The sequence below is a fragment of the Tachyglossus aculeatus genome, chromosome 1, assembly GCF_015852505.1.
Source record: "Tachyglossus aculeatus isolate mTacAcu1 chromosome 1, mTacAcu1.pri, whole genome shotgun sequence".
NCBI classification, from domain to species: Eukaryota; Metazoa; Chordata; class Mammalia; order Monotremata; family Tachyglossidae; genus Tachyglossus; species Tachyglossus aculeatus.
The window spans coordinates 13,466,197-13,493,064 of record NC_052066.1 but is presented as its reverse complement, the minus strand read 5'-3'; the positions used below and the strand labels follow the sequence as shown (position 1 = coordinate 13,493,064).

The 26,868-nt window shown below is 43.7% G+C and overlaps 1 protein-coding gene across 1 annotated transcript in view; it reads left to right on the top strand.

Annotated features, from left to right (window-relative positions):
• The window catches only part of GYPC (glycophorin C (Gerbich blood group)), a 53,120-nt gene extending 26,795 nt beyond the window's left edge, over positions 1–26,325 (top strand). The window contains exons 2-3 of the mRNA XM_038747569.1: positions 17,947–17,997; positions 25,365–26,325. Coding sequence (XP_038603497.1) covers positions 17,947–17,997; positions 25,365–25,561 — 248 coding nt within the window. The 3' untranslated portion in view covers positions 25,562–26,325. The remainder of the gene's footprint in view (positions 1–17,946; positions 17,998–25,364) is intronic.
• Positions 26,326–26,868: the final 543 nt, after the last annotated feature.

The window sequence follows — 26,868 nt, the reverse complement described above, 5'->3', positions numbered from 1 at the left end:
GGTATTTGTTAAGCTCTTACTACATGCCAGGCACTCTACTAAGTGCTGAGTGGATGCAAACAAATCTGGCTGGGCACAGTCCTTGACCCACATAGGGCTCCCAGTCTTAATACCCATATTACAGCCCAGAGAACTGAAGGGACTTGCCCAAGGCCACACCGCATGCAAGTGGCAGAGCAGGGATTAGAACCCATGACCTTCTGACTCCCAGGCCCGCTATCTACTACACCATACTGTTCCCCTAATGGCATTGCAAGATTGCAATAAACAACCAGTGATGTTAAGTAGGAGGGGGCAAGGAGATTAAGTGCTTTATAGACAACAGTAAGGAGTTTGTTTGATGTTCAAGGTGAATGCATAACCACTGGGGATTTTAGAGGAGTGGGAAGACATGCAAAAACTGGTGTTTTAGAAAACTGATCCAGGTTGCAGAGTGAATCACAATCAATCAATCAATCAATCAATCAATCGTATTTATTGAGCGCTTACTATGTGCAGAGCACTGTACTAAGCACTTGGGAAGTACAAATTGGCAACACATGGAGACAGTCCCTACCCAACAGTGGGCTCACAGTCTAAAAGGGGGAGAAGCAAATCACAAGCAAATTGTGTGTGTGTGTGTGTGTGTGTGTGTGTGTTTGCACACACACATGCACACAGGGCAGGATTTGGACTCCTGTTTTCTCAGAAATTGTTTTCTGCCTGCATTATTTTTCTTCCAACATTGGCCCTCACTCTCGAGTTTATGTGCGCTTTTTGCCATCCCTCCTATTTAGGTAGGCACAATTCAGCCCACATTTAGGTAGATAGAGAGGAGAGGCAGCACCACCTGGAAGATAGAGGCTGGGCCTGGGAATCAGAAGGAGCTGGGTTCTAAACCCATATGCACAACTTGTCTCCTCGGTGACCTTGGGCAACTCATTTCACTTCTGTGGGCCATAACTACCTTGTCTAAACCTGGGAGCCCTATGTGGGTCAGGGACTGTGTCATTCATTCATTCATTCATTCAATCGTATTTATTGAGCGCTTACTGTGTGCAGACCACTGTACTCACAGTCTAGAAGGGGGAGACGGACAACAAAACGAAACATGTAGAAAGGTGTCAAAATTGTCAGAACAAATAGAATTAAAGCTATATGCACATCATTAACAAAATAAATAGAATAGTAAATATGTACAAGTAAAATAAATAGAGTAATAAATCTGTACAAATATATATACAAGGGCTGTGGGGAGGGGAAGGAGGTAGGGCGGGGGGGATGGGGAGGAATGTCCAAATGACTATCTTGTTTCTACCCCAGCTCTCAGTATAGTGTCTGGCCCTGACTAAACATTTAACAAACACCATTAAAAAAAAAAAGCAGGGCAAAACAATTGAAAGAGCACATGTCTGGGAATCAGGAGACACGGGTTCTGATCTCTCCTCTGCCGAGGAGTGATGTATATGACCTTGAGGAAGTCACTTCACTTCATTAATAATAGCAATAATTAATAATTATGGTATTTGTTAAGTGCTTACTATGTTTCAGGCACTGTACTAAGCTCCGGGTTGGTTACAGGCAAATCGGGTTGGACACAGTCCCTATCCCACTTGGGGTTCACAGTCTTGAGAAGCAGCATTGTGTAGTGAATAGAGCTCAGGTTTGGGAGTCGGAAGGTCATGGGTTCTAATCCCAGCTCTGTCACTTGGCTGCTATGTGACCTAGGGCAAGTCACTTCACTTCTCTGGGCCTCAGTTACCTCATCTGTAAAAAGGGGATTGAGATTGGGAGCCCTATGTGGGACCGGGACTGTGTCCACTCTGATTATCTTGTATCCACGCCAGAGCTTAATACAGTGCCTGGCACATAGTAAGTCTTAATAAATACCATAAATATTAATTATGAATTAATCCCCATTTTATAGTTGAGCTAACTGAGGCACAGAGAAGTGAAGTGAAGGGTGGATACAAGTTAACCAGTTTGAACACAGTCTATGTCCCACATAGGGCTCACAATCTTAATCCCCCTTTTCCAGATGAGGTAACTGAGACCTAAAGCAGTGAAGCGACTTACCCAAGGCCACACTGCAGAGTGTGGCATGGAGCAGGGATTAGAATCAATAACATTCTGGCTCCCAGGCCCATGCTCCATGCTGCTTTGCTGCTCATCTTCCCCACTGGTAAAACATGGATATGATTATAGCTCTTCCCCAACTCTTTTCAAAACTTAAAAAGAAGAAAGGGGATTCTGTTGCAACCCGGAAAAATAAGGTTGTTTTGGAAGATCTTCCTTGGCCATGCTGTCTCACCAGACAACAAAGTCTTGGGTAATAAAAGATGCTGAGAGACAGAGAGCTCAGACTCAAGGAGCAAAGCCCTGAACCAGTCTCCAGAAGAAGCAGGCCAAACCAAAAAGTGAGAGGTGAATATTATTGCAATTGATCAATCGATCAATCGTATTTATTGAGTAAGTATAGTGTGTAAAGCACTGTACTAAGTTCTTGGAAGAGCACAATATAACCGAGTGGGTAGACACTTTCCCTGCCCACATTGAGATTACAGTTTTAGTAGAGTGCTCTGCAGACAGTAAGCACTCAATAAATACACCTCGTTGCTTGATTGATTGATTGAAAGGGGATATGTACAAAAGTACTGAGGGACTGAGCTAGGGGTGAATAAAGCGGGGGCAAATCAAAGTGCAAGTGTGACAGAGAAAAGAGTGGGAGAAGAGGAATTGAAGGCTTCGTCGGGAACGGTCTCTTGTGCCTTTGGTATGATTTTGAAGTTGGGGAAAGTGAATGTGTGTCAGAGATGAAGAGAAGGGGAGTTCCAGGATTCACAGAAAGAAGCAGTGTAGCCTAGTGGAAAGAGCACAGGCCTAAGAATAAGGAGGACCTGGGTTCTAATCCCGGCTAGTCCATTTGCCTGCTGTGTGACCTTGGGCAAGTCACTTCACTTCTCTGTGCCTCGGTTACCTCTTCAGTAAAATGGGGATTAAGACGGTGAGCCCTTTGTGTGACAGGGTCTGTGTCCAACCTGATAAGCTCGTAACTACCCCAACACATAGTACAGTGTCTGGCACACAGTAAGCCGCTAACAAATGCCATTATAATTTGAAAATAATGGTGGAGCTAGAATTAGAACCCAGGTCCTCTTACTCCCAGGCCCAGGATCTTTCTGCTAGGCCACACTGCATCCCTTGTTACCATCTAGTCAATTCCCCTGCCTCTGGGCAAGATCATTCCCAAAAGAAAATCCATTCTGCTTTTACAGATGGGCATACCAGTAAGCATTCAATAAATACCATTGATTGTTCTCCAGAAAAGAGTCCCACAGTCTCTTTCAAGAATGTATTCCATTCCCTGTCAGGAAATAATTCCTTATGTTTAATGTAGGTCTCCACCTCTGGAAATATTATTTACAGTTTCTTACTCATGCTGTTATCAAAGTCCAAGTTAGCAGCCATTATCACTTGACATCACCCTAAAACCCATATTTCAATTTGAGGCACCAGGGACATTGGAAAATAGAATTAGGTAGCTGTTTCTCATACCTGCTCCTTTCCCTATTGTGAGAACGTTTAAAATGTAATGTCGATTTGTGAATCTTTTACCAAGTGAAGTGAAAGGTGTGAGGATTTAAGAGACAAGGGCATTTTCTGAGAGACAGTCCAATTATTGTCTCAAGTGACATGTTCCCAAGAGGCAAATAACTGTCTCCCCACTTTCTGAAACCTGCTAAAATCACATTTCCTCATGGTGGTCTTTTTTGACTAATCTTTCATCTTCCCTCACTATTACCCTTGCTAGTTACCAATCAATCAATCAATCAATGATTTCTGAGCACTTATTATATTCATTCATTCATTCAATCACATTTATTGAGTGCTTACTATACTAAGTGCTTGGGAAGTACAAGTCGGCAACATATAGAAATGGTCCCTACCCAACACGGGCTCACAGTCTAGAAGGGGGAGGATGACACCAAGTTTGCAGACTTGTGAGACAGGAAGGATGGTAGCGCCGTCTACAGTGTTGGGAAAGTCAGGGGGAAGACAGGGTTTGGGAGGGAAGATAAGGAGCTCAGTCTTGAACATATTGAGTTTTAGATGGCAGGCAGATATCCAGATGGAGATGTCCTGAAGGCAGTAAGAGATATGAGCCTGGAGGGAGGGAGAGAGAGCAGGGGCAGAGATGTAGATTTGGGTGTCATCAGCCTAGAGATGATAGTTGAAGCTGTGAGAGTGAATGAGTTCACCAAGGGAGTGAATGTAGATAGAGAACAGAAGGGGACCAAGAACTGACCCTTGAGAAACCCCTACAGTAAGGGGATGGGAGGGGGAGGAGGAGCCCACAAAAGAGACTGAGAATGAACGGCCGGAGAGATAAGAGGAGAAAGAGGAGAGGATGGAGTCTGTGAAGCCAAGGTTGGATAGCTTGTTCAGGAGAATGAGGTGGTCCACAGTGTCGAAGGCAGCTGAGAGGTCGAGCAGAGGAAAAGGAGGGCTCAGTATGGGAAGGCCTCCTGGAGGAGGTGAGCTTTCAGAAGGGCTTTGAAGGGGGGAAGTGTGCTAGTTTGGCAGATGTGAGGAGGGAGGGCATTCTAGGCCAGAGGTAGGACGTGGGCCAGGGGTCGATAGCGAGACAGGCGAGAATGAGACACAGTGAGGAGGTTAGCCGCAGCAGAGAAGTGGAGTGTGCGGGTTGGGCTGGAGAAGGAGAGAAGGGAGGTGAGGTAGGAGCGGGCAGGAGGATCGACAGCTTTGAAGGCAATAATGAGGAGTTTTTGCTTGATACATGCAGAGCAATCAATAAATTGTATTGATTGAGTGCTTTCTGTGTGCAGTGCACTGGACTAAGAGCTTGGGAGAGTACAGCATAACAGAGGTGGTAGACACATTCCCTGCCCACACTGAGGTTGCAGTCTAGATGACTGTATTAAACACTTGGGCAGATACAATACAAGAGAGTTAATAGACACGTTCCCTGCTCACAGTGAGCTGAGACCATTAAATTCTCACTATGCTGAGCAGCAGTGTGACCTAGCAGTTAAAGCACGAGCTTGGGAGTTAGAATATGAGTTCAATTAGGACCTGGGTTCTAATGCTGACTGACAATTTGCTACTTTGTGATCTTGGGTAAGTCACTTAACTTCTCTGTTCCTCAGTTATGTTAGCAGCAAGGCATAGCCAACTTGTACTTCCCAAGTGCTTAGTACAGTGCTCTGCACACAGTAAGCGCTCAATAAATATGATTGAATGAATGAAACACAGGCCTGAGAGTCAGAAGGACTTGGGTTCTAATCCCAGCTCTGCCAATTGCCTGTTGTGTGACTTTAGAAAAGTCACTTTAATTCTCCAGGTCTTAGTTCACTCATCTGTAAAATGGGGATTAAGACTTTGAACCCCATGTGAGACAGGGAACATGTCCAACCTGATTAGCTTGTATCTACCCCAGGGCTTAGGACAATGCTCGGCATAGAGTAAGTGCTTAACAAATACCATTATTATTATTATCATTACTATTATTATCATTATTATTTTTATCTTTCAAATGGGGATTACGACTGTGAGGACTAAATTGGACTTGGACTGTGTCCAAACTGATTATCTTGTATCTACCCCAGCGCTGAGTATAGTGCCTGGCACATAGTAAGCTCCTAACAAATGCCATAAAAAACCAAATAGTAATGGTTATGTTATTTGTTAAGGGCATTCTATGTGCCAAGCACTGTTCTAAGCGCTGGGGTAGATACAAGGTAATCAGGTTGTCCCACATGGGGCTTACAGTATTAATCCCCATTTTACTGATCAGGTAACCGAAGCACAGAGAAGTTAAGTGACTGGCCCAAAGTCACAGAGCTGATAAATGGGGGAGCTGGGATTAGAATCCACCACCTCTGACTCCCAAGCCCGTGCTCTTTCCTGTAAACCATGCTGCTTCTGAGTTTTCATACCACCTATGCACTTCAGTTCCTACCCACCAAGCACTTAGATACTCACCTGTTTCTTCCACAGCACTTATACACATATCATTAAAATCTGTTGCTTCTCTGACTTGTAATTTTTTTGGGTCTCTCTTCCTTGCTAAAAGGTATTCTCCTGGAGGGTAGGGATCATGTCTACTAACTCTATTGTATTCACTCAATCGTATTTATTAAGCGCTCACTGTGTGCAAAGCACTATACTAATTGTGTGGGAAAGTACAATATAGCAATTAAGAGAGACAATCCCTGCCAGCCACGAGCTTACAGCCTGTACTCTCCCAAGGACACTTCTAGACTGTGAGCCCATTGTTCGGTAGGGATTGTCTCCATTTGTTGCCAAATTGTACTTTCCAAGCGCTTAGTACAGTGCTCTGCTCACAGTAAGTGCTCAATAAATACAACTGAATGAATGAATGAAGCACTCAGTACACTGTTCCGCACATAGTGGACTCTAAGCTCTTTGAAGAGGGAACATTTCTAACACTATTATACTCTCCCACGTGCTCAGCAAAGTGCTCTTTACACAGTAGATCATGAGCTCCTGAGGAAAGGAATCATTTCTACCAACTCCATTGTTCTCTCGCAAGTGTTAGCAGAAGTCTTCATACACGGTAAATGCTCAGTAAGCGTTCCTCTATTGCTAACCTTCTCACTGTACCTCGAACTCATCTATTTCGTCCCTAACCCGTCGCCCACGTCCAGCCTCTGGCCTGGAACTCCCTTCCTCTTCATAGCTGACAGATACTCTTCCCTCCTTCAAAGCCTTATTGAAGGCCCAACTCTTTCAAGAGGCCTTCCCTGGTTAGGTCCTCGTTTCTTTTTTTCCCACTCCCTTCTGCATTGCCCTAACTGGCTCCCTTCATTCAACACCCCGCCATCCAGCCCCAAAGCACTTATGTACATAGCCATAATTTATTTATATTAATGTCTGCCTCCCCCTCTAAACTGTATGCTCACTGTGGGCAGGGAATGTGTCTGTTATATTGTTCGATCAATCAATCATATTTATTGAGTGCTTACTATGTGCAGAGCACTGTACTAAGCACTTGGGAGAATGCAATACAACAGAATTAGCAGACATGTTTCCTGTTCATAATGGGCATACAGTCTAGAGGGGGAGATGGACATTGATAGTAATAAATATGTAATTATAATATATACTTTGAAGATACATACATAATTGCTGTAGGATTGTGGGTGGGGAGCATATCAAATGTCCAAAGGTCTCAGATCGAAGAGCACAGATGACACAGAAGGGAGAGCGAGTCGGGGGGAAAGCAGGCTTAATCAGAGAAGGCCTTTTGGAGGAGTTGGGACCTTAGTAATGCTTTCAAGATGGAGGAGTGGTGGTCTGGTGTATATGGTGGGGGAGGGAGTTCCAGGCTAGAGGGGAGATGTGGGAAAGGAGTCGGTGGTGAGATAGATGAGACAGGGACACAGTGAGTAAACTGGCATGAGATGAACAGAGTGTGCAAGCTGGGCTGCAGTAAAAGATAAGTGAGGTGAGGTAGGATGGGGCCAGCTGATTGTGTCTTTAAAGCCACTGGCAAAGAGTTTCTGTCTGATGTGAAGATGAATGGGCCGCAACTGGAGGTTCCTGAGGAGCGGGAAGACATGAACTGAAAGTTTTGGCTGAAAAAGATCCACACGGCAGAGAGAAGTGTGAACTGGAGTCAGGATAGGCAGGGGGTCTGGAGGTCAGCTAGGAGTCAGGTGCAGTAATGAAGGCGGGGTAGGATAACTGCTTAAGTGCTTAGTACAGTGCTCTGCACACAGTAAGTGCTCAATAAATACGATTGAATGAATGAATGAGTGCTTGTATCAGCAGTTTGATGGAGAGGAAAGGGTTGATTGTTGTTTGTATATTATCCTAAACACTTTATACAGTGCCCTGCACACAGTAAGGGCCCAATAAATATGGGAGGCCTTCCCAGACTGAGCCCCTTCCTTCCTCTTCCCCTCATCCCCCTCTCCATCCCCCCCATCTTACCTCCTTCCCTTCCCCACAGCACCTGTACATATGTATATATGTTTGTACATATTTATTACTCTATTTATTTATTTATTTTACTTATACATATCTATTCTATTTATTTTATTTTGTTACTATGTTTGGTTTTGTTCTCCATCTCCCCCTTTTAGACTGTGAGCCCACTGTTGGGTAGGGACTGTCTCTATATGTTGCCAACTTGTACTTCCCAAGTGCTTAGTCCAGTGCTCTGCACACAGTAAGCACTCAATAAATACGATTGATTGATTGATTGATTGCTCATTGAACTAGGGGTAAAGAGATATGAGCTACCAAGTGGCCCATCTTTTGCCCTGGCAAAATCAATCCATCATTCAATCCATTGATCCTATTTATTGAGTGCTTATTACGTGCAGAGCACTGGACTAAGCACTTGGGTGAGTGCAATATAATAGAATTAGCAGACACGTTCCCTGGCCATAAAAATCTTACGTTCTTGAGGGGAAGGCAGGCGTTAATCTGAATAAGTAGTAATTTATAATATACAATTTAAAGATATGTATGTAAGTGCTGTGGGGTTGAGGGTGGTGCCAGCTCACAGAACTTAATGGCCCCTCTTCATTCCTCTTTCTCTGCTCCTATTCCATCGATGCAAATAGCTTTCCGACCTCCTTAAGCAGAAATGACCTGAGACCATTGAAGAAGAAAGCCAAATTTGACCCAGCAATGAATGTGACACCACAGTTGGCTTTCCGAATCCTTCACTTTGCTCACAGAATGCTAATTTCTCAGGGAAAGATTCTCTGCACTCACTCTGGTGCTTGGGGAAATTCCACTTCAAGCAAATGTGACAGAGATGATTTTCTCCTAAGTCAGGCAGAGTTGCCCAAATGAAAAACTTCTACCTGAACGGTGAAGGGCTTCAGTGAAAATAGGCTCCTAAGAGGCCTAAAAGCTGAAAACAACAGGAATAGAAATAAACAAAATAGATTTTAATTTCTAAAATGGTGGAAAACATTTGCTGGGGGACTCCATTTGAACCAATTAGATGTATTGATTTTTTAGTGAAATTATTGCTGGAGGTAGGGAACTGCTGATCATGCAGTTTACATTTCCCATAAAAAATCTGTCCTTCTCCCAAAAGCCTTCCCTGATTAATTCCCCAGAACCCCAAACTGCACAAATCCATCGGCCAAAACTAGCACAGATAAACTTATTTATACCCTCCCGTAGCACTCTGTCATATATGTTTATTCCATTGAACATTCAATTATTTGTTTGACTAGCTGTGTGACCTTGGTCAAGTCACTTACCTTCTCTGTTACTCTTTAACTCTTTATCTATAAAATGGGGTTTCAATTCTTGTCCTCCCTTCTAATTGGAGTGTGAGTCCTAAGTGGAACAGGGATTTTGTCCAACTGGATTATCCTGTATCTACCCCAATTACTAGTGCTTGGCGCATAGTAAGTGTTTTTGAAATATCATTATCATCACTGCTATTATCATTGATATTGTTAACATTATCCCCATCATTATTACTATTAGTAAACATGTAATTACTAAACACCAGTGGTGACTGGAAGAAAATTCACATCGGTCTCTGTGGGAAAGAGAGTCATTTCCAAAAGGAGTGAAGTAAGCTTAAGTATTGCATCTGTAAAACAGGGATGAAGACAGTGAGCCTTATGTGGGACAGAGACTGGGTTCAACCCAAGTATCTTGCATCCATCCCGGTTACTAGTACAGTGTCTGGCATATAGTAACTGCCTAACAAGCACCATAAAAAAATGGTATTTATTGAGTACTTACTGTACACAGAGGACTATATTAAGCACTTGGGCAAGTACTAAAGCACAGGCCTAGGAATCAGAAGGAACTGTGTTCAAATTCTGCCTCGTCTGCTGTGTGACCTTGGGCAATTCACTTAACTTCTCTGGGCCTCAGTTACCTCATCTGTAAAAAAAAATGGGGATTAAGAGTGTGAACCTCATGTGAGATAGGGACTGGGTCCAACCTGATTAACTTGTATCTACCCCAGAGTTTAGAACAGTGCTTGGCACATACTAGGCACTTAACAAGTTCCATTATACTATAAAATCTGTGCCAAAATCAGGATCTGAATTACAATTATGACAGCTCTGGTGAGCTCTTACACTAATCTAGATGACTAGCAGAGTTCTGCAAAAAGAAAGATCTTAATTATTTTTCAAAGCTTTCCCCTGGTGGGAACAGGAAGTTTAGACTAACCACTAGAACAGATGGAAAGTCATTGATATTTGGGGAAGGATGGAAAGCCATTGTCAAAGAGGGTACTGATTAAGGTTTTATTGTAAGTGAGAGTTGTTTTTTTGTTACATGAGCATAAATATAGACAAAAATAAGCTCATGGTTGGTCTTGACTGTTTGGAAGGGTCTATTTGCTCCATAGCAGCTACTCTGGTATTTCACAATAGGGTTCCAGACTCCAGGAATAATATTTCCTTCAAGGTCCGAACATAATTAGGGTCAGAAATCTCCATGAAATAATCTTATTGGTAATTATCCCAAAACCAAGAAACACACTATGTTGGGCTCAAAACCCAGAGGAATATTTCAAAATTTCAAATAACATTATCACATTCATTTTGAATTGCAAAATTTAAGTTTCATGCAAATTCCTGGAAATGTGCAATAGAAATATTTTCTGGTTTACCCACATTTATGATGAAACTCTCTAGGGCCTATGAAATCTGCAGGGGTTTGAGACTACCCATCCTTACCCAATCTCTCTGTGTCTGTCCCCTTTTAAGTCCTTGGTATTCACCCCAGTGAGACAGAACAAAGAGGAGAAAAGCATCCATGAAATTGAGAGAATATCAGGAAGTAGAGAAAATCACCAACACTTTTCTCCTCGTTCATACAATTTTTCCATTTATTTTTTCTCCATCACCCTCCTATCTTCTCATTGAATTAATGTTCAGGGATGAACCACTTATCCTCTGTGATTTTCCCCCTTTTTCTTCCTCTCTAGTTTGTTTTTTTTAATGATATTTCTTTACCATTAAATGTGTCAAACACTATTCTATGCAAGGGGTAGATATAAGCTAGAAGCCCTGGTTCCCCATGGGGCTCACAGTCTATGTAGGAGGGAAGACAAGCATTGAATACCCATTTTTCAGTGGCAGAGCTGGTATTAGAACCAAGGTCCTTCTGATTTTCTACCCACTAAGCCAAAAAATTGGGTCCTCTGACTCCCAGGCCCAAGCTTTATCCACTAGGCCACATTGCTTTCCCCCAGATGAATTATTTAACCATGGATTTCCCTAAAATGAGAAATTAAGTATTTATTCAGCATTAGAGTAGACCCAAGATGAACAGAATAGATATAGTCCCTCTCCCATGCCGGGCTCACCCGATAGTTTTCAGCTTGCACGACTTTCCGTGGGAAAAAGTCCATCTGTTTCCTGCCCACTAGTGAATTGTTTCCCCTTTCCCCGGCCTTGTTCGGTCCTTCCTTTCAAGAGTTCCCCAACCTCCCCCACCCCCCTTACCCTTCCTCTTCACAGTGTGGTTTAGTGGAAAGAGCACGGGCTTGGGAGTCAGAGGACATGAATTCTAATCCCTTCTATACCATTTATCTGCTGCATGACCTTGGACAAACCACCTAACTTCTCTGTGCCTCAGTTACTTCATCTGTAAAATGGGAATTAAGACTGTGAGTCCCACGTGGGACAAACTGATTACGCTGTCTCTACCCCAGTGCTTAGAACAGTGCTTGGCATATAGTAAGCACTTAACAAATACCTTCATTTTTATTAATTATTTTTAAACCTCATTGGTTGCACTTCCTGCAGGTAGGACAGCCTGACTGGGTCTGTTATATTCTTGTATTGTACTCTCCCAAGTTCTCAATATAGTGCTCTGCACACAGTGAGTGATTACTTTCAAGGCTTTCAGCTCCTTTGCAAATGAAAGGCTTTTCATCCCCTCTTGATATTTGGATCCACCTAAGTACCCTCATTTCTAGGAATCTCCTTCAGGAGTCCTTCCCCGATTGAGCTCTGCTCTTCCCACTTTATCCCTGCCCCAGCTGTCTTTTCAGGCCCAAGTGTCATGTGACCCCAAGTGCCATCTCAGCATTTCTGCACCATCACCACTTTTTTCCTTTTTTAAGGGAGTCAGAATGTCATGGGTTCCAATCCCAACTCTGCCACCTATCTGCTGTGTGACCCTGGGCAAGTGACTTCACTTCTCTGGACCTCAGTTCCCTCATCTGTAAAATGGGGATTGAGACTGTGAGCCCCACATGGGACAGGGGACTGTGTTAAACCCAATTTTCTTGTAGCCACCCCAGCACTTAGTCCAGCACCTAGCACATAGTAAGCGCTTAACAAATACTACTACTACTACTATCATTATTATTATTATTATTACCCTCTCTGGACACAGAAATCCACACCCTCAACTCAGTCCTCTCCATTGAACCCCAATCCCTCACTCATTCATTTATTTATTCATTCAATTGTATGTATTGAGCACTGTGTTCAAGCACTGTACTAAGTGCTTGGAAAGTACAATTCAGCAATAAAGAGAGACAATCCCTGCCCAAGTTTACAGTCTAGAAGGGGGGAGGCTGACATCAAAACAAGTAAACAGGCATCAATATAAATAAATAGAATTATAGATACTCCTGTCCTTCCTTTGATCTCACACCACCAAGCCAATTCTGGGTTCAACTCCATGGTCTGTTTTCTCCAATCTTCCACTTGGAAACTCACAGATGTTCCTTATCAGAAGCTTCATTTACTGGAGGGGATTATGGTAGGTTTGTTTTTAGGAGATTTTTAAGGTGAAGTAAGCACTAAATACTTACTATGTGCTGGGCACTGTACTTGAGAAGCAGCATGGCTCAGTGGAAAGAGCACGGGCCTGGGAGCCAGAGGTCATGGGTTCTAATCCTGGCTGTGCCACTTGTCAGCTGTGTGACTTTGGGCAGGCAAGTCACTTAACTTCTCTGGGTCTCAGTTACATCATTTGTAAAATGGGGATTAAGAATGTGAGCCCCATGTGGGACAACCTGATCACCTTGCATCTTCCTCCCAGCACTCAGAACAGCGCTTTGCACACAGTAAGTGCTTCACAAATGCCATTATTATTATTATTATTATTATTACTAAACACTGGGGTAGATAGATATAAGCCAATCAGGTTGGATGCAGTCCATGTCCCACATTCATTCATTCATTCATTCAATCGTATTTATTGAGCTCTTACTCTGTGCAGAGCACAGTACTAAGTGCTTGGAAAGTACAATTTGGCAATAAATAGAGACAATCCCTGAATCCCAATTCAAGGCTCAGCTGAGAGCTCACCTCCTCCAGGAGGCCTTCCCAGACTGAGCCCCTTCCTTCCTCTCCCCCTCGTCCCCCTCTCCATCCCCCCCATCTTACCTCCTTCCCTTCCCCACAGCACCTGTATATATGTATATATGTTTGTACATATTTATTACTCTATTTATTTATTTATTTTATTTGTACATATCTATTCTATTTATTTTATTTTGTTAGTATGTTTGGTTTTGTTCTCTGTCTCCCTCTTTTAGACTGTGAGCCCACTGTTGGGTAGGGACTGTCTCTATATGTTGCCAATTTGTACTTCCCAAGCACTTAGTACAGTGCTCTGCACATAGTAAGCGCTCAATAAATACGATTGATGATGATGATGATGATGAATCCCTACCCACATGGGACTCACAGTCTTGATCCCCATTTTATAGATGAGGTAAATGAGACGAAGAAAAGTTAAGGGACTTGAAGGTCACAGCACACAAGTGACAGAGCTGGGATTAGAACCCAGGTCCTTCTGACTCCCATGCCTATGTTCTATCTACTAGGACATGTTATAACTATTTTTAAACAAGACCCTCTTTGGAAGCCCTTCCACAAAGCCCATTTCTTTCCTAAAAAATTTCTCAACTTAATCCCCAACTCAAGCTCAACAAACACACCAGCCATTCTGAGCCTTTATTTAACACCTGATATGTGTAGTCAATTATGCATTCAATCAATCAGTCACTCAATCATATTTATTGAGCCCTTACTGTGCACAGAGCATTTTACTAAGAGCTTGAGAGAGTACGAGTAAACAATATAACAGACACATCCCCTGCCCACAACTAGTTTATGGTCTAGGGTTTATTTGGATTACTCTACCTGGAAATCTTTCTATGTATACCTCCCCTGTTGAATTGTCAACTCATCAAGTGCTTAGTACAGTGCTCTACACACAGCAAGTGCTCAGTAAATGCAATTGAGTGATTGAATGAATGAATGTGGGCAGGAAACGTTACTTCTCTGTTACACTTTCCCAAGTGTTTACTACAGTGTGCTGTGCCCAGGAGGGGCACATTAAATACTCTTTCTACTACTAATGGTAGAAATTAATATTTAGAACCAGTTTTCACTGGCTATTGTCAGAGCTGCGACTGGGAAGTGATTTTTGTATCTTGGCATTTTGAGGGTTACCTTATAAGGGGTCTTCTTTGCCCTACCTCCTCTCTTTCCCTCCCTCAGGGTAGAGGAAGTTCATTTATTTACTAACAATGAATGGTCCAGTTATGGAGTTGTCAGATCTTTCTTTTAGGAGGCAGGATTTCATGAGTCCCTGCAAGCCTTGGGCAGCTCTTAAGCAGAACTGTTCTTCGGATCAGCACTGAAACCCAAAATAACTTTTTGAAAGGTTGTTTTAACATGAAGTGGAGAAAAAAAAACACATCCTGGAAAGAAATCTTATGCAGAAGCTATTCAAAAATAAAACAATGACCCTTCTTATCGGGCTTGATCATGTAATCCACTGTCTATTTCCAGTGGGGCTGAAAGATCAGAAGGAGCGATGATTGAGGGTCTTGCCAAAATGCTCTTCAGAAACTCACAAGTCACCACTGGCTCGTGTCCAATGGAAACTTTGGTTCCCTCCCTTTTTCCCTCCCTAATAGCCATCTTCAACCGTTCGCTGTCCAATGTCTTCTTCCCCACTGCTTTCGAACATGCTCATCAATCAATCAATCAATCGTATTTATTGAGCGCTTACTGTGTGCAGAGCACTGTACTAAGCGCTTGGGAAGTACAAACTGGCAACATACAGAGACAGTCCCTACCCAAAAGTGGGCTCACAGTCTAGAAGGGGGAGACAGAGAACAAAACCAAACATACTAACAAAATGAAAGAAATAGAATAGATAAATACAAGTAAAATAAATAAATAGAGTAATACATATATACAAACATATATACATGTATACAGGTACTGTGGGGAAGGGAAGGAGGTAAGATGGGGGGGTGGAGGGGGGGACGAGGGGGAGAGGAAGGAAGGGGCTCAGTTTGGGAAGGCCTCCTGGAGGAGATGAGCTCTCAGTAGTGCCTTGAAGGGAGGAAGAGAACTAGCTTGGCGGATGGGCAGAGGGAGGGCATTCCAGGCCCGGGGGAGGACGTGGGCCGGGGGTCGATGGTGGAACAGGAGGGCTGAGTAGGTGCGAATGAGATTGTCCTTAATGTAACTTGGTGATAACAAGGGCCTTTTTCCCGGAGTGGGGCGGGGGGAGAGTCAGTCAGGACCGTACAGGGAAGGGGGGTTGGGGGGCACTGTAAGGAAGGTCGCCTAAGTGGGGGTGGGGTTTGGAAGCAGGGGGCGTCTATGGCGGCGCTTGGAGGAGAGGATTATTCCTGGAGCAACGGGGGCCAGGCAGTGTGATGGGCGGGCGGGCCTCTCATCTCCCTTATCTCCCTTATCCAAAAAAGACCCTCCCTTGACCCCATGGCTCCCTCCAGTTATCGCCCCATCCCCCTCCTATCATTCCTCTCCAAATTCCTCTAGCACATTGTCTACACCTACTTGTCTTCTATTCCTCTCCTCCAATTCTTTCCTTGACCCCCTCCAATCTGGCTTCTGTTCCCTTCTCTCTACAGAAACCTCCCTCTCAAAGGTCACCAATGACCTTCTTTCCAAATCCAGTGGTCTATACTCCATCCTAATCCTCCTCTACCTCTTGGCTGCCTTCGATACTGTGGACCAACCCCTTCTCCTGGAAACATTATCCAACCTTGGCTTCACTGACTCTGTCCTCTCCTGGTTCTCCTCCTATCTCTCCGACCATACATTCTCAGTCTCCTTCACGGGCTCCTCCTCTGCCTCCCACCCCCTATCTGGGGGGCGGGGGGTCTGTCAAGGTTCAGTTCTGGGTTCCCTTCTATTCTCCATCTACACAGCATGGCTCAGTGGAAAGAGCCCGGGCTTTGGAGTCAGAGGTCATGGGTTCAAATCCCAGCCCAGCCACTTGTCAGCCGTGTGACTTTGGGCAAGTTACTTCACTTCTCTGGGCCTCAGTTCCCTCATCTGTAAAATGGGGATTAAGACTGTGAGCCCCCCATGGGACAACCTGATCACCTTGTATCCTCCCCCAGCGCTTAGAACAGTGCTTTGCACATAGTAAGCGCTTAAAAATTCCATCATTATTATTCCCTTAAGAACTCATTTGCTCCCATGGCCTCAACTACCTCATCTTTGAGGATGATACCCAAATCTACTTTTCCAGTGCTGATCTCCTCCTGCCTTCAAGTCATCTCCACTTGGATGTCCTTCCATCAACTCAAACCTAACATGTCCAAAACAGAGTTCCTTATCTTCCCACCCAAACCCTGTCCTCCCCATGACTTTCCCATCACTGAAGATGGCACCACCATCCTTCCCATCCCACAAGCCTGTAAACGTGGCGTTATCCTTGACTACTCCTCTCATTCAATCCACATATTCAATCCATCACCAAATCCTATCAGTCCCACCTTCACAACATCACCAAAATCAGCCTTTTCCTTTCCATCCAAACTGCTACCATGTTAATATAGTCACTCATCTTATCCTACCTCAGTTACTGCATCAGCCTCCTTGCCTTGTCTTTCCCCACTCCAGTCCATACTTCACTCTGTTGCTGGATCATTTTTCTGCAAAAACGTTCAGGACATGTTACCCCCTTCCTCAAAAAACTCCAGTTATTGATGATCCCCCTCTGTATTCATTAATTCATTTATTCAATCACATTTATTAAGCATTTACTGTGTGCAGAACACTATACTAAGCACTTGGAAAGTACAATACAATAATCAAGAGTGACAATTCCTGCCCAAAATGAGCTCACAGTTGGGGGTGGTGGGGGGGAAGGAGACAGACAAAAATTCAAGTCACAGTCATCAATACAAATAAATAAAATTATAGTGCTGTAGGGCTGGGAGGGGGGAAAGAGCAAAGGGAGCAACCTGGGGACACGGAAGAGTGTGGGAGACAAGGAAAAGTGGGGCTTAGTTTGGGCAGGCCTCTTGGAGGAGCTGTGCCTTCAGTAAGGCTTTGAAGTCAGGGAGAGTAATTTCTGGTGGATTTGAGGAGGAGAGTGTTCCAGGCCAGAGTCAGGACATGAGACAGAGGTCAACGGGGAGACAGGCAAGATGGAAGCACAGTGAGAAGATTAGCACCAGGGGAGTGAAGTGTCTGGGCTGCGTTGTAGAAGAGAAGTGAGGTGAGGTGGTAGGGGGCAAGGTGATGGACTACTTTAAAGCCAAGAGTGAGGAGTTTTGGTTTGATACGGAGGTGGATAGGCAACCAATGGAGATTTTGAGAAGGGGGGTGACATGTCCTGAATGCTTTTATAGAAAGATGAATCCAAGCAGTGCAGTGAAGTGTGGACTGGAGTGGGGAGAAGCAGGAGATTGGGAGGTCAGCAAGGAGACTTAAACAAAAGGTCAAGTCTTATGCAGAAGTTAAGCCAACCTGATTTGCTTGTTGACACCCCAGCACTTAGTACAGTGCCTGGCACATAGTAAGTGCTTAACATGCCACCATTATCATTATTAAATAGTACTCAAAATAAAGAATTGAATGTACAATTGTATCAGTGTATGTCTTTCAATGCTGAGGATAAGAGTGTGTTGGTTCTCATCAAGTTCTGCTAACTAATCCTCTTTGGTTTGTTCTGTTGTGTTCACAGCTGCCGACCCTGGCATCTCTTCAACTGGAGCAGACATGGCCATCATTGCAGGTAAGAAAACACCTTAGATGTGATCATAGTGGCTTCCTCTTTTCCCATTAAACTATAAAGTCCTTGAGGGCAGGGATCCTTTTTAAAGCTTAGGGAAGCAGCATGATGTAGTGGAAACCACACGGGCCTGGGAGTCAGAAGGTCAGGGGTTCTAATCCCGGCTCCACCACTTGTCTGCTGTGTGACCTTGGGCAAGTCACTTCACTTCTCTGGGCCTCAGGTACCTCATCTGTAAAATGGGGATTGAGACTGTGAGCCCCACGTGGGACAAGGGACTGCATACAACATGATTTGCTTGAATTCACCTCAGTGCTTAGTACAGGGCCTAGCACATAGTAAACGCTTAACAAATACCGTAATTGCCATTATTATTACCAGCATTATTGTATTGTTCACTCCCAATCACCTAGACCAGTGTTTTTTTATTATTATTATTATGGTATTTGGTAAGCGCTTTTCTAAGCTTTGAGGTAGTTACAAGGTAATCAGGTTGTCCCACATGGGGCTCACAGTCTCAATCCCCATTTTAAAGATGAGGTAACTGAGGCACAGATAATTTAAGTTGCTTGCCCAAGGTCACACAGCAGATGAGTGGAAGAGCCAGAATTAAAACCCATGTCCTCTGACTCCCAAGCCCAGGCTCTTTCCACTAAATCATGCTGCTTCCCCAAAGCAGTTCTGCACACAGTAGACTGTACGCTCCTTGGGGTCAGGGCTCCTGTCTACTTACACTGGTAATATTGATAAGAATGATTGTTTGTTAAGCATGTACTGTGTCAAGCACTGTTCTAAGCACTGGGGTACAGACGAGCTAATCAGGTTTGACACAGCCCCTTTCCCTCATGGGACTCACAGTCTACATCTCCATTTGACAGATGAGGGAACTGAGGCATAGAGAAGTGAAATGATTTGCCCACGTAGCAGGCAAGTGGTTCTAATCAGGATTAGAACCCAGATCCTTCAGATTCTCAGGCCTGAGCTCTTTCCACTAGTCCATGCTGCTTCCCAACACTAAAATAATAACAATAATAATATTAATAATAACAACAATAATGGCATTTGTTAAGTGCTTACTATGTGCCAAGCACTGTTCTAAGTCCTGGGGTAGATACAAGGTAATCAGGTTGTCCTACATGGGGCTCAGAGTCTTAATCTCCATTTTACAGAGGACGTAACTGAGGCACAGAGAAGTTAAGTGGTTTGCCCAAGGTCACACAGCAGACAAGTGGCAGAGCCAGGATTAGAACCCATGTCCTCTGACTCCCAAGCCCATGCTCTTGCCACTAAGCCAGACTGCGTCTCCATTATAACTGTGTCTGCATTATACTATGCTCTTCCAAGCACTTTCTCCAGTCTCTGCTCCTTGAGGGGAGGGATGGTGCCTACCAACTCTATTGTATTGTGCTCTTCCAAGTGTTTAGTTCAGTGCTCTGCACATCATAGATTACCACCTCCTTAAGGGCAAGCATCATGTCTAGTAACTCTACTGTATTCTCCCAAGAACTTAGTACAGTGCTCTGAACAAAGTACACACTCATTCATTCATTCATTCATTCACTCATATTTATTGAGCACTTACTGTGTGCAGAGCACTGTACTAAGCGCTTGGGAAGTACAAGTTGGCCACAGAGACGGTCCCTACCCAACAACGGGCTCAAATGCCACTGATTGATTGAAGTAAAGTTAGTGTAAGCACCACCACCGACACGACCATTCATTCGCCCCAGTGACAGCCTCTACCCCCGAGATCTACAATTCATGGAGCACAGAAAATAATAGGGTTAAGGAAAACCTGCCAGGTTCCCACTGCAGCCTGGTCTAGTGGATAGAGCACGGGCCTGGGAATCAGGAGGACTGGGTTCTAATTCGGGCTCTGCAACTTGTCTGCTTTGTGACTTTGGGCAAGTCACTTCACTCTGGGCCTCAGTTTCCTCATCTGTAAAGCTCATTGTGGGCAGGAAACGTGTCAGTTTATAATAATAATAATAATGTTGGTATTTGTTAAGCACTTACTATGTGCCAAGCACTGTTCTAAGTACTGGGTAGATAAAAGGTCATCAGGTTGTCCCACATGGGGCTCACAGTCTTCATCCCCATTTTACAGATGAGGTAACTGAGGCACAGAGAAGTGAAGTGACTTGCCCAAGGTCATACAGCAGACAAGTGGCAGAGTAAGGATTAGAACCCACAACCTCTGACGCCCAAGCCCAGCCTCTTTCCACTAAGCCATGCTGTTACAGTGTACTCTCCCAAGCACTTAGTAAACTGCTCTGCACACAGTAAGTGTGCAGAGAAGTAAACTGACTTGCCCAAAATTCATTAATTCATTCAATCGTATTTATTGAGCGCTTACCGTGTGCAGAGCACTGTACTAAGCGCTTGAGAAGTACAAGTCGGCAACATATGTAGATGGTCCCTACCCAACAATGGGCTCACAGTCTAGAAATGTGATCTTAGGCAAGTCACTTAACTTCTCTGGTCCTAATTTACCTCATCTGTAAAATAATACAGCTCAATAAATACGATTGATGATGATGATGTAAAATGGGGATTAAGACTGTGAGCCCGATGTGGAACAGGAACTATGTCTAACCTGATTAATTTGGATCTATCCCAGTGCTTAGAATAGAGCTTGGTACATAATAAGTGCTTAGCAAATACCTTATCATTATTATTATTAGTAGTAGTAGTAGTAAGAGCTCAATAAATCCAATAGAATGAATGAATGAATGTAGGCAAGGCACATAAATAAGGGCTTTCAGATACCACAATTTATCATTATTGTTACTAGAATTTCCTGCTCCCCCCTCTCTGACCTGGTCCACCTTAGTCCATATGATCCAGCAGGCAATAATAGCCAGAAAAAGGAGACAGCTGGGTTAGCAGGGTGTGGGGGAAGTGGGGAAAGTATTTATGGCCAATAATTTAAGTGGGAAGAAACAGATAGGTATTACTCAAATTCTAGAAGCCCAAAAGTGTGAATGAAGGATCATGCAGGTGCCCACGTGAAAATCTGACAGATGGGAGTCCAGAAGTTTCTCTTCAGGCCACCGGGATGCTGCTGTCATTCCCTCCCCAGGGTCTCTCTCTGCCTCTGTCTCTCTGCCTCTGCCTCCTTTTCCCTGCCGCTTTCTCTCTCTGTCTCTCACTTCCCCCACTGCTTTGTGATTTTATTTAAAAAATGAGACACTTCATGGCTTTATTGCTATTCCCCGGATAGTGGATTCATTAGAATGTGGCAATTACTTCTTAATCAAAATTGCAGACTCAATGGCCATGGATCACTTACATTCCTCTAGGCTGTAAGCTCACTGTGGGCAGGGAATGTGTCTGTTTATTGTTGTACTCTTCCAAGTGCGTAGGATAGTGTTCTGCACACAGCACTCAATAAGTATGATTGAATGAATTCATGGAGAGTGGTACATTATAGTAATGGTTATTATAATGATAATGATATTAGTTCTGGTATTTGGTAAGCTTGTAACACATTTTAGTGGACGGAGAGAAGATTGAAATAGTTGACAGTTTTTATCTCCTGGGATCGAAAATCAATAATAAAGGAACTAGTAGCCAAGAAATACGTCGAAGATTAATATTAGGAAGACTTGCTATGAAGAGCCTGGAAAAAGTCATGAAATGTTACTGATGTAACAATGGCCACAAAAATACAAATTGGCAACTCTATTGTGTTTCCACTGACAATTTATGAATCTGATAGCTGGACAGTGAAAAAACAGGATAGAAAGAACATCGATTCTTTTGGAATATGGTGCTGGAGAAGGTTATTGTGAATACCATGGACTGCCCTTAAACAAACGGATTTGGGAGCAAATTAAACCAAACTGGTCTTTGGAAGGCCAAATGACTGGACTTAGATTAGCATATTTTGGACTCATAATGAGGAAGAATAATTCTCTGGAGAAGACATTAATGCTAGGAAAAGTCCAGGGAAAACGTGGAAGAGGCAGACTGGCACCTAGATGGATAGAGACCGTAACAACAATAACGAAGAACTGTTAGAAAGGTTGCGGATTATGGCAGAGGACAGGACGTTCTGGAGAAAGTATATCCATGTAGTTGCTATGAATCAGAATAGAGTCGATGGCACTTTATAATAATGATAATGATAATAATTTGTTAAGCACTTACTATGTGTTAGACATTGTATTAAGCGCTGGGGTAGAGATGTTAAATTATTCATTCATTCATCCATTCATTCATTCAATCGTATTTATTGAGCTCTTACTGTGTGCAGAGCACCATGCTAAACTGTTGGGAGAGTACAATAGAACAATAAACTGACACAATCCTTGACCATAATGAGATTACAGTCTTGGGGGGAAGACAGACATTAATATAAATAAATGAATTACAGATATGTACATAAATGCTGTGGGCCTGGGAGGGGGACTGAATAAAGGGAGAAAATCAGAGCAATGAAGAAGGGAGTAAATTAATCATGATGGATACAGTCCATATCCCACATGGGGCTTCCAGTATTATTCTCCATTTTACAGGTGAGGTAACTGAGACATAGAGAATAATAATGATGATGATATTTAAGTACATACTATGTGCCAGGCACTATACTAAGCTCTGGGGTGGATATAAGCAAATTGAGTTGGACACAGTCCTTGTCCCACATGGGGCTCACAATTTCCAGCCTCATTTTACAGATGAAGTAACTGAGGCACAGAGAAGTGAAGTGACAGCTCGTATTAGTAGTAGTTGTAGTAGTAGTACAACTTTACTTCACATTGCTGCCCAGATCATCTTTGTGCAGAAACGCTCTGGGCATGTTACTCCCCTCCTCAAAAATCTCCAGTGGCTACCAATCAACCTACGCATCAGGCAAAAACTCCTCACTCTCGGCTTCAAGACTCTCCATCACCTCACCCCCTCCTACCTCACCTCCCTTCTTTCCTTCTACAGCCCAGCTGATACCCTCCGCTCCTCTGACGCTAACCTCCTCAATGTGCCTCATTCTCACCTGTTCCGCCGTCGACCCCCGGCCCACATCCTCCCCCTGCCCTGGAATGCCCTCCCTCCGCACATCTGCCAAGCTAGGTCTCTTCCTCCCTTCAAAGCCCTACTGAGAGCTCACCTCCTCCAGGAGGCCTTCCCAGACTGAGCCCCCTCCTTCCTCTTCCCCTTCTCCCCCTCCTCATACGCCGCCTTACCTCCTCCTTCCTCTTCCCCTTCTCCCTCTCCCCATCCCCCCGCCTTACCTCCTTCTCCTCCCCACAGCACCTGTATATATGTATATATGTTTGTACATATTCACTACTCTATTTGTTTATTTTCCTTGTACATATTCATTCTATTTATTTTATTTTGTTAATATGTTTTGTTTTGTTGTCTGTCTCCCCCTTCTAAACTGTGAGCCCGCTGTTGGGTAGGTACCGTCTCTATATGTTGCCAACTTGTACTTCCCAAGTGCTTAGTGCAGTTCTCTGCACATAGTAAGTGCTCAATAAATACGATTGAATGAATGAATGAATGAATAGTAATAATAATGAGAAGAAGAATATTTGTTGAGCACTTACAACATGCCAAGCACTGAACTAAACACTTGGGGTAGATCAGGATAGACAGGTTGGAAACAGGTCCTGTCCCACAGGGGTTCACAATCTAAGAGGGAGGGAGGGAGTATTTAATCCCCATTTTCCAGAAGAATAAATGGAGGCACAGAGAAGTTAATTTACTTGACTAAGGCTTGTCATCACCAGTCAATCGTATTTACTGAGCGCTTACAGTGTGCAAGGTACTCTGCTAAGCACTTGGAAGAGTACAATATAACAATATAACAGATATATTCCCTGTCCACAATAAGTTTATTGGCTACAGGGGGAGACAGATATTAATATAAATAGATGACAGATATAGATATGAGTACTGCGGGGCTGGGAAGTCGGGGGTGAATAAAGGGAGCAAGTCAGGTCAATGCAGAAGGGAGTTGAAGAAAAGGAAAAGAGGGCTTAGTCAGGGAAGACTTCTTGGAGGAGATGTGCATTCAATAAGGCTTCAAAGCAGGGAGAGCAATTGTCAGATATGAGGAGGGAGGGCATTCCAGGCCAGAGGCAGGACTTGGGCAAGAGGTCAGTGGTGAGATAGACAAGATCAAGGTGCGGTGAGATAGACAAGATCAAGGTGCGGTGAGATAGATGAGATCAAGTTTCAATGAGAAGGTTGGTATTAGACGAGTGAAGTATATGGGCTGGGTTGTAGAAGGAGGCAAAGCAGGTAAGCGGCAGACCAGGGATTAGAACCCAGGACCTCTGACTCCCAAGTTATTATCGTTGTTATCACTGTTGGCAGTATCATTGATTGTCATGAATATTGCTAAGAGTGCTAACAATAATAATAATGATTGCAGTATTTGTTCAGGGCTTATTATATGCCAGGCACTGTACTAAGAGCTGAGGTGGATAATGATAATGATAACAATTTTGGTATTTGCTAAGCACTTACTATGTGCTGGATGTTGTACTAAGCAAAGGGTAGATACAAGTTAGTCAGGTTGGACATGGTCCCTGTCCCACGTGGGGCTCACAGTCTCAATCCCCATTTTACAGATGAGGTAACTGAGGCACACACAATTCAAGTGACTTGTCCACGGTCACCCTGCAGAAAAGTGGTGGAGCCGGGATTATCATCATAATCATTATTATTATTATTCAATCAATCAATCAATCAATGGTATTTACTATGTGCAAAGCACTGTACCAAGCACTTGGGAGAGTATAATAAAGCAGATTTATGAAATATTCCCAGAACATTGTTTGATTCCCTATGACTGCTTTTTCAGAAATGATGTGGAGAAAGCAAAGCAGAGACTCCATGTGTAGCATCCTACCGAGCAGAAACAATTGTCCTTTTCTGTCATGGGTCTTTCTCAAACCTAATAGAGCACTGAATAGAAATGTTACAAAAGCTTGTCATGAGTCACATTCAACCTGAACGAGATTTATATTGTATTTCTATCAAATTCCACCTACACCCATGCTTTACAGTGTCAAAGAGGCCTCCAATTTTCTCCCTTCCTTCCATTGCTTAATCCAGATTTCATGGAGGAATGGGAGTTGTGAGGGGGCTGTGCACTTCACAGCCACCAGAAAATATGAAATCTGGAAGAAGGAAAGGAGGTGGGAAAGGGAGGGAGGAAGGAGCAGAAAGGAAGAAGGGAAGAAGGTAGAGGGGGAGGGATGGAGGGCAGAAAGGAGAAAACAAAAGAAAGGAGAAGCAGCATGGCCTAGTGGAAAGAGCACGGGCCTAGGAGTTAGAGGACCCGGTTTCCAATCCTAGCTCTGCTACTTGTCCACTTTATGACCCAGCCTTGGTCATTTCTAGTTCTGTTTCCTCCTCAGGTGTCATTGCCGCTGTGGCCTTTGTCCTGATCTGCCTCCTGATCATCATGCTTCATTACCTGTACAAGCAGAAAGGGACGTATCACACCAACGAGGCCAAGGGAACCGAATTTGCAGAAAGCGCGGACGCAGCCCTGAAAAACGACCCAGCCCTCCAAGAGGCTGGGGATGACAGCAAAAGGGAATATTTTATCTGAGGGGGAAAATAAGTGGGGACTTCCTTAATTCTCTGTCTCCCAGGGAATCAGTTCTAAGACACTAATTGCAGGAAGGGGCTCTCTGCCTCAGCTATCCCAAGCAGACACAACAGCAGCAGCAGTTGCAAAATTTAAATGCCATTCCGTATTTCAGGACGAAGTGAATGCCGGATCCTCAGTTACTGATTTTCTCGATTTGATCAGTCACCGTTAAATTCAATGTCAAAAAAGCAGAAAAACAACAACAGCAAAAAAATTCAAGCGTTGATACACTGACACCAGATGATGAGACGAAATGTCAGTTCCTGACATTTCGTGCATGTCAGCGCCTGCCAATAAGAAGTATCTCTTCCCGGAGAAAATGCAGCATCTCTATCGATATTAGTCAAATGATCCAGAAATGAATTAAAACTGGAAACGGAGTAACCCAAGTCTGATAATGCCGTGTCGCTTCAGAAGATAAATGGGCAACCAGACTCCTGGTGTATTTTCTCATCCCTTTCCTTGTTTCTTTAACAAGCATTGTTTTGTTTTGAATTTATTTCTGTTTTAGATATTTATAACATGGAACAGGAAAGACATGAAAAACAAACCAAAATATTAGATAATAAGCTTGTCTCATCCTGTCTTTTCTTACTGACATGCAGTAGAGATAAAAATGTCTATGAAGCAGGGCTAGAATCTACCAACTCTATTGTATTGTATTTTCCCAAGTTCTAAGTACAGTGTTTTACACACAGTAAGTAACAAATAAATACCGTTGATGGCTTAATTGGTGGTGAATCCCATTTGGTCATTAAGCATGTGGGAACAGGCTGAGAAGCAACTCATGTCCCTGGTACCCTCCATTTGATGGTGAGCAAATTTACTGGCTCATAGATTGCCATTTTGACTGATGGCACCTTTATCATAGATTCAGCAATGGGAAGCAATGTGGCCTAGTGGAAAAAGCAGGGCCTAGGAGTTAGAGGACCTGGGTCCTAATCCTGCTTTCCACCTGTTGTCTGCTGTGAGACCTTGTCAAGTCACTCAACTTCTCTGTGTCTGTTACCTCATCTGCAATGTCTATTTCCTCCTCTAAGCTTGTTGCAGGCAGGGGATGTGTCAGTTGTATTGTTATAGCCTACTTTCTAAAGTGCTTAGTACAGTGCTCTGCACATGGTAATAGCTTAATAAATATGATTGACTGACTGACTAAAATAGGGATAAAGCCCGGGAGCCCCACTTGGGACGTGGACTGTATCCCACCTGAACAGTTTGTATCTACCCCAGCGCTTAGTACAGTGCCTGGCCCATAGGAAGTGCAT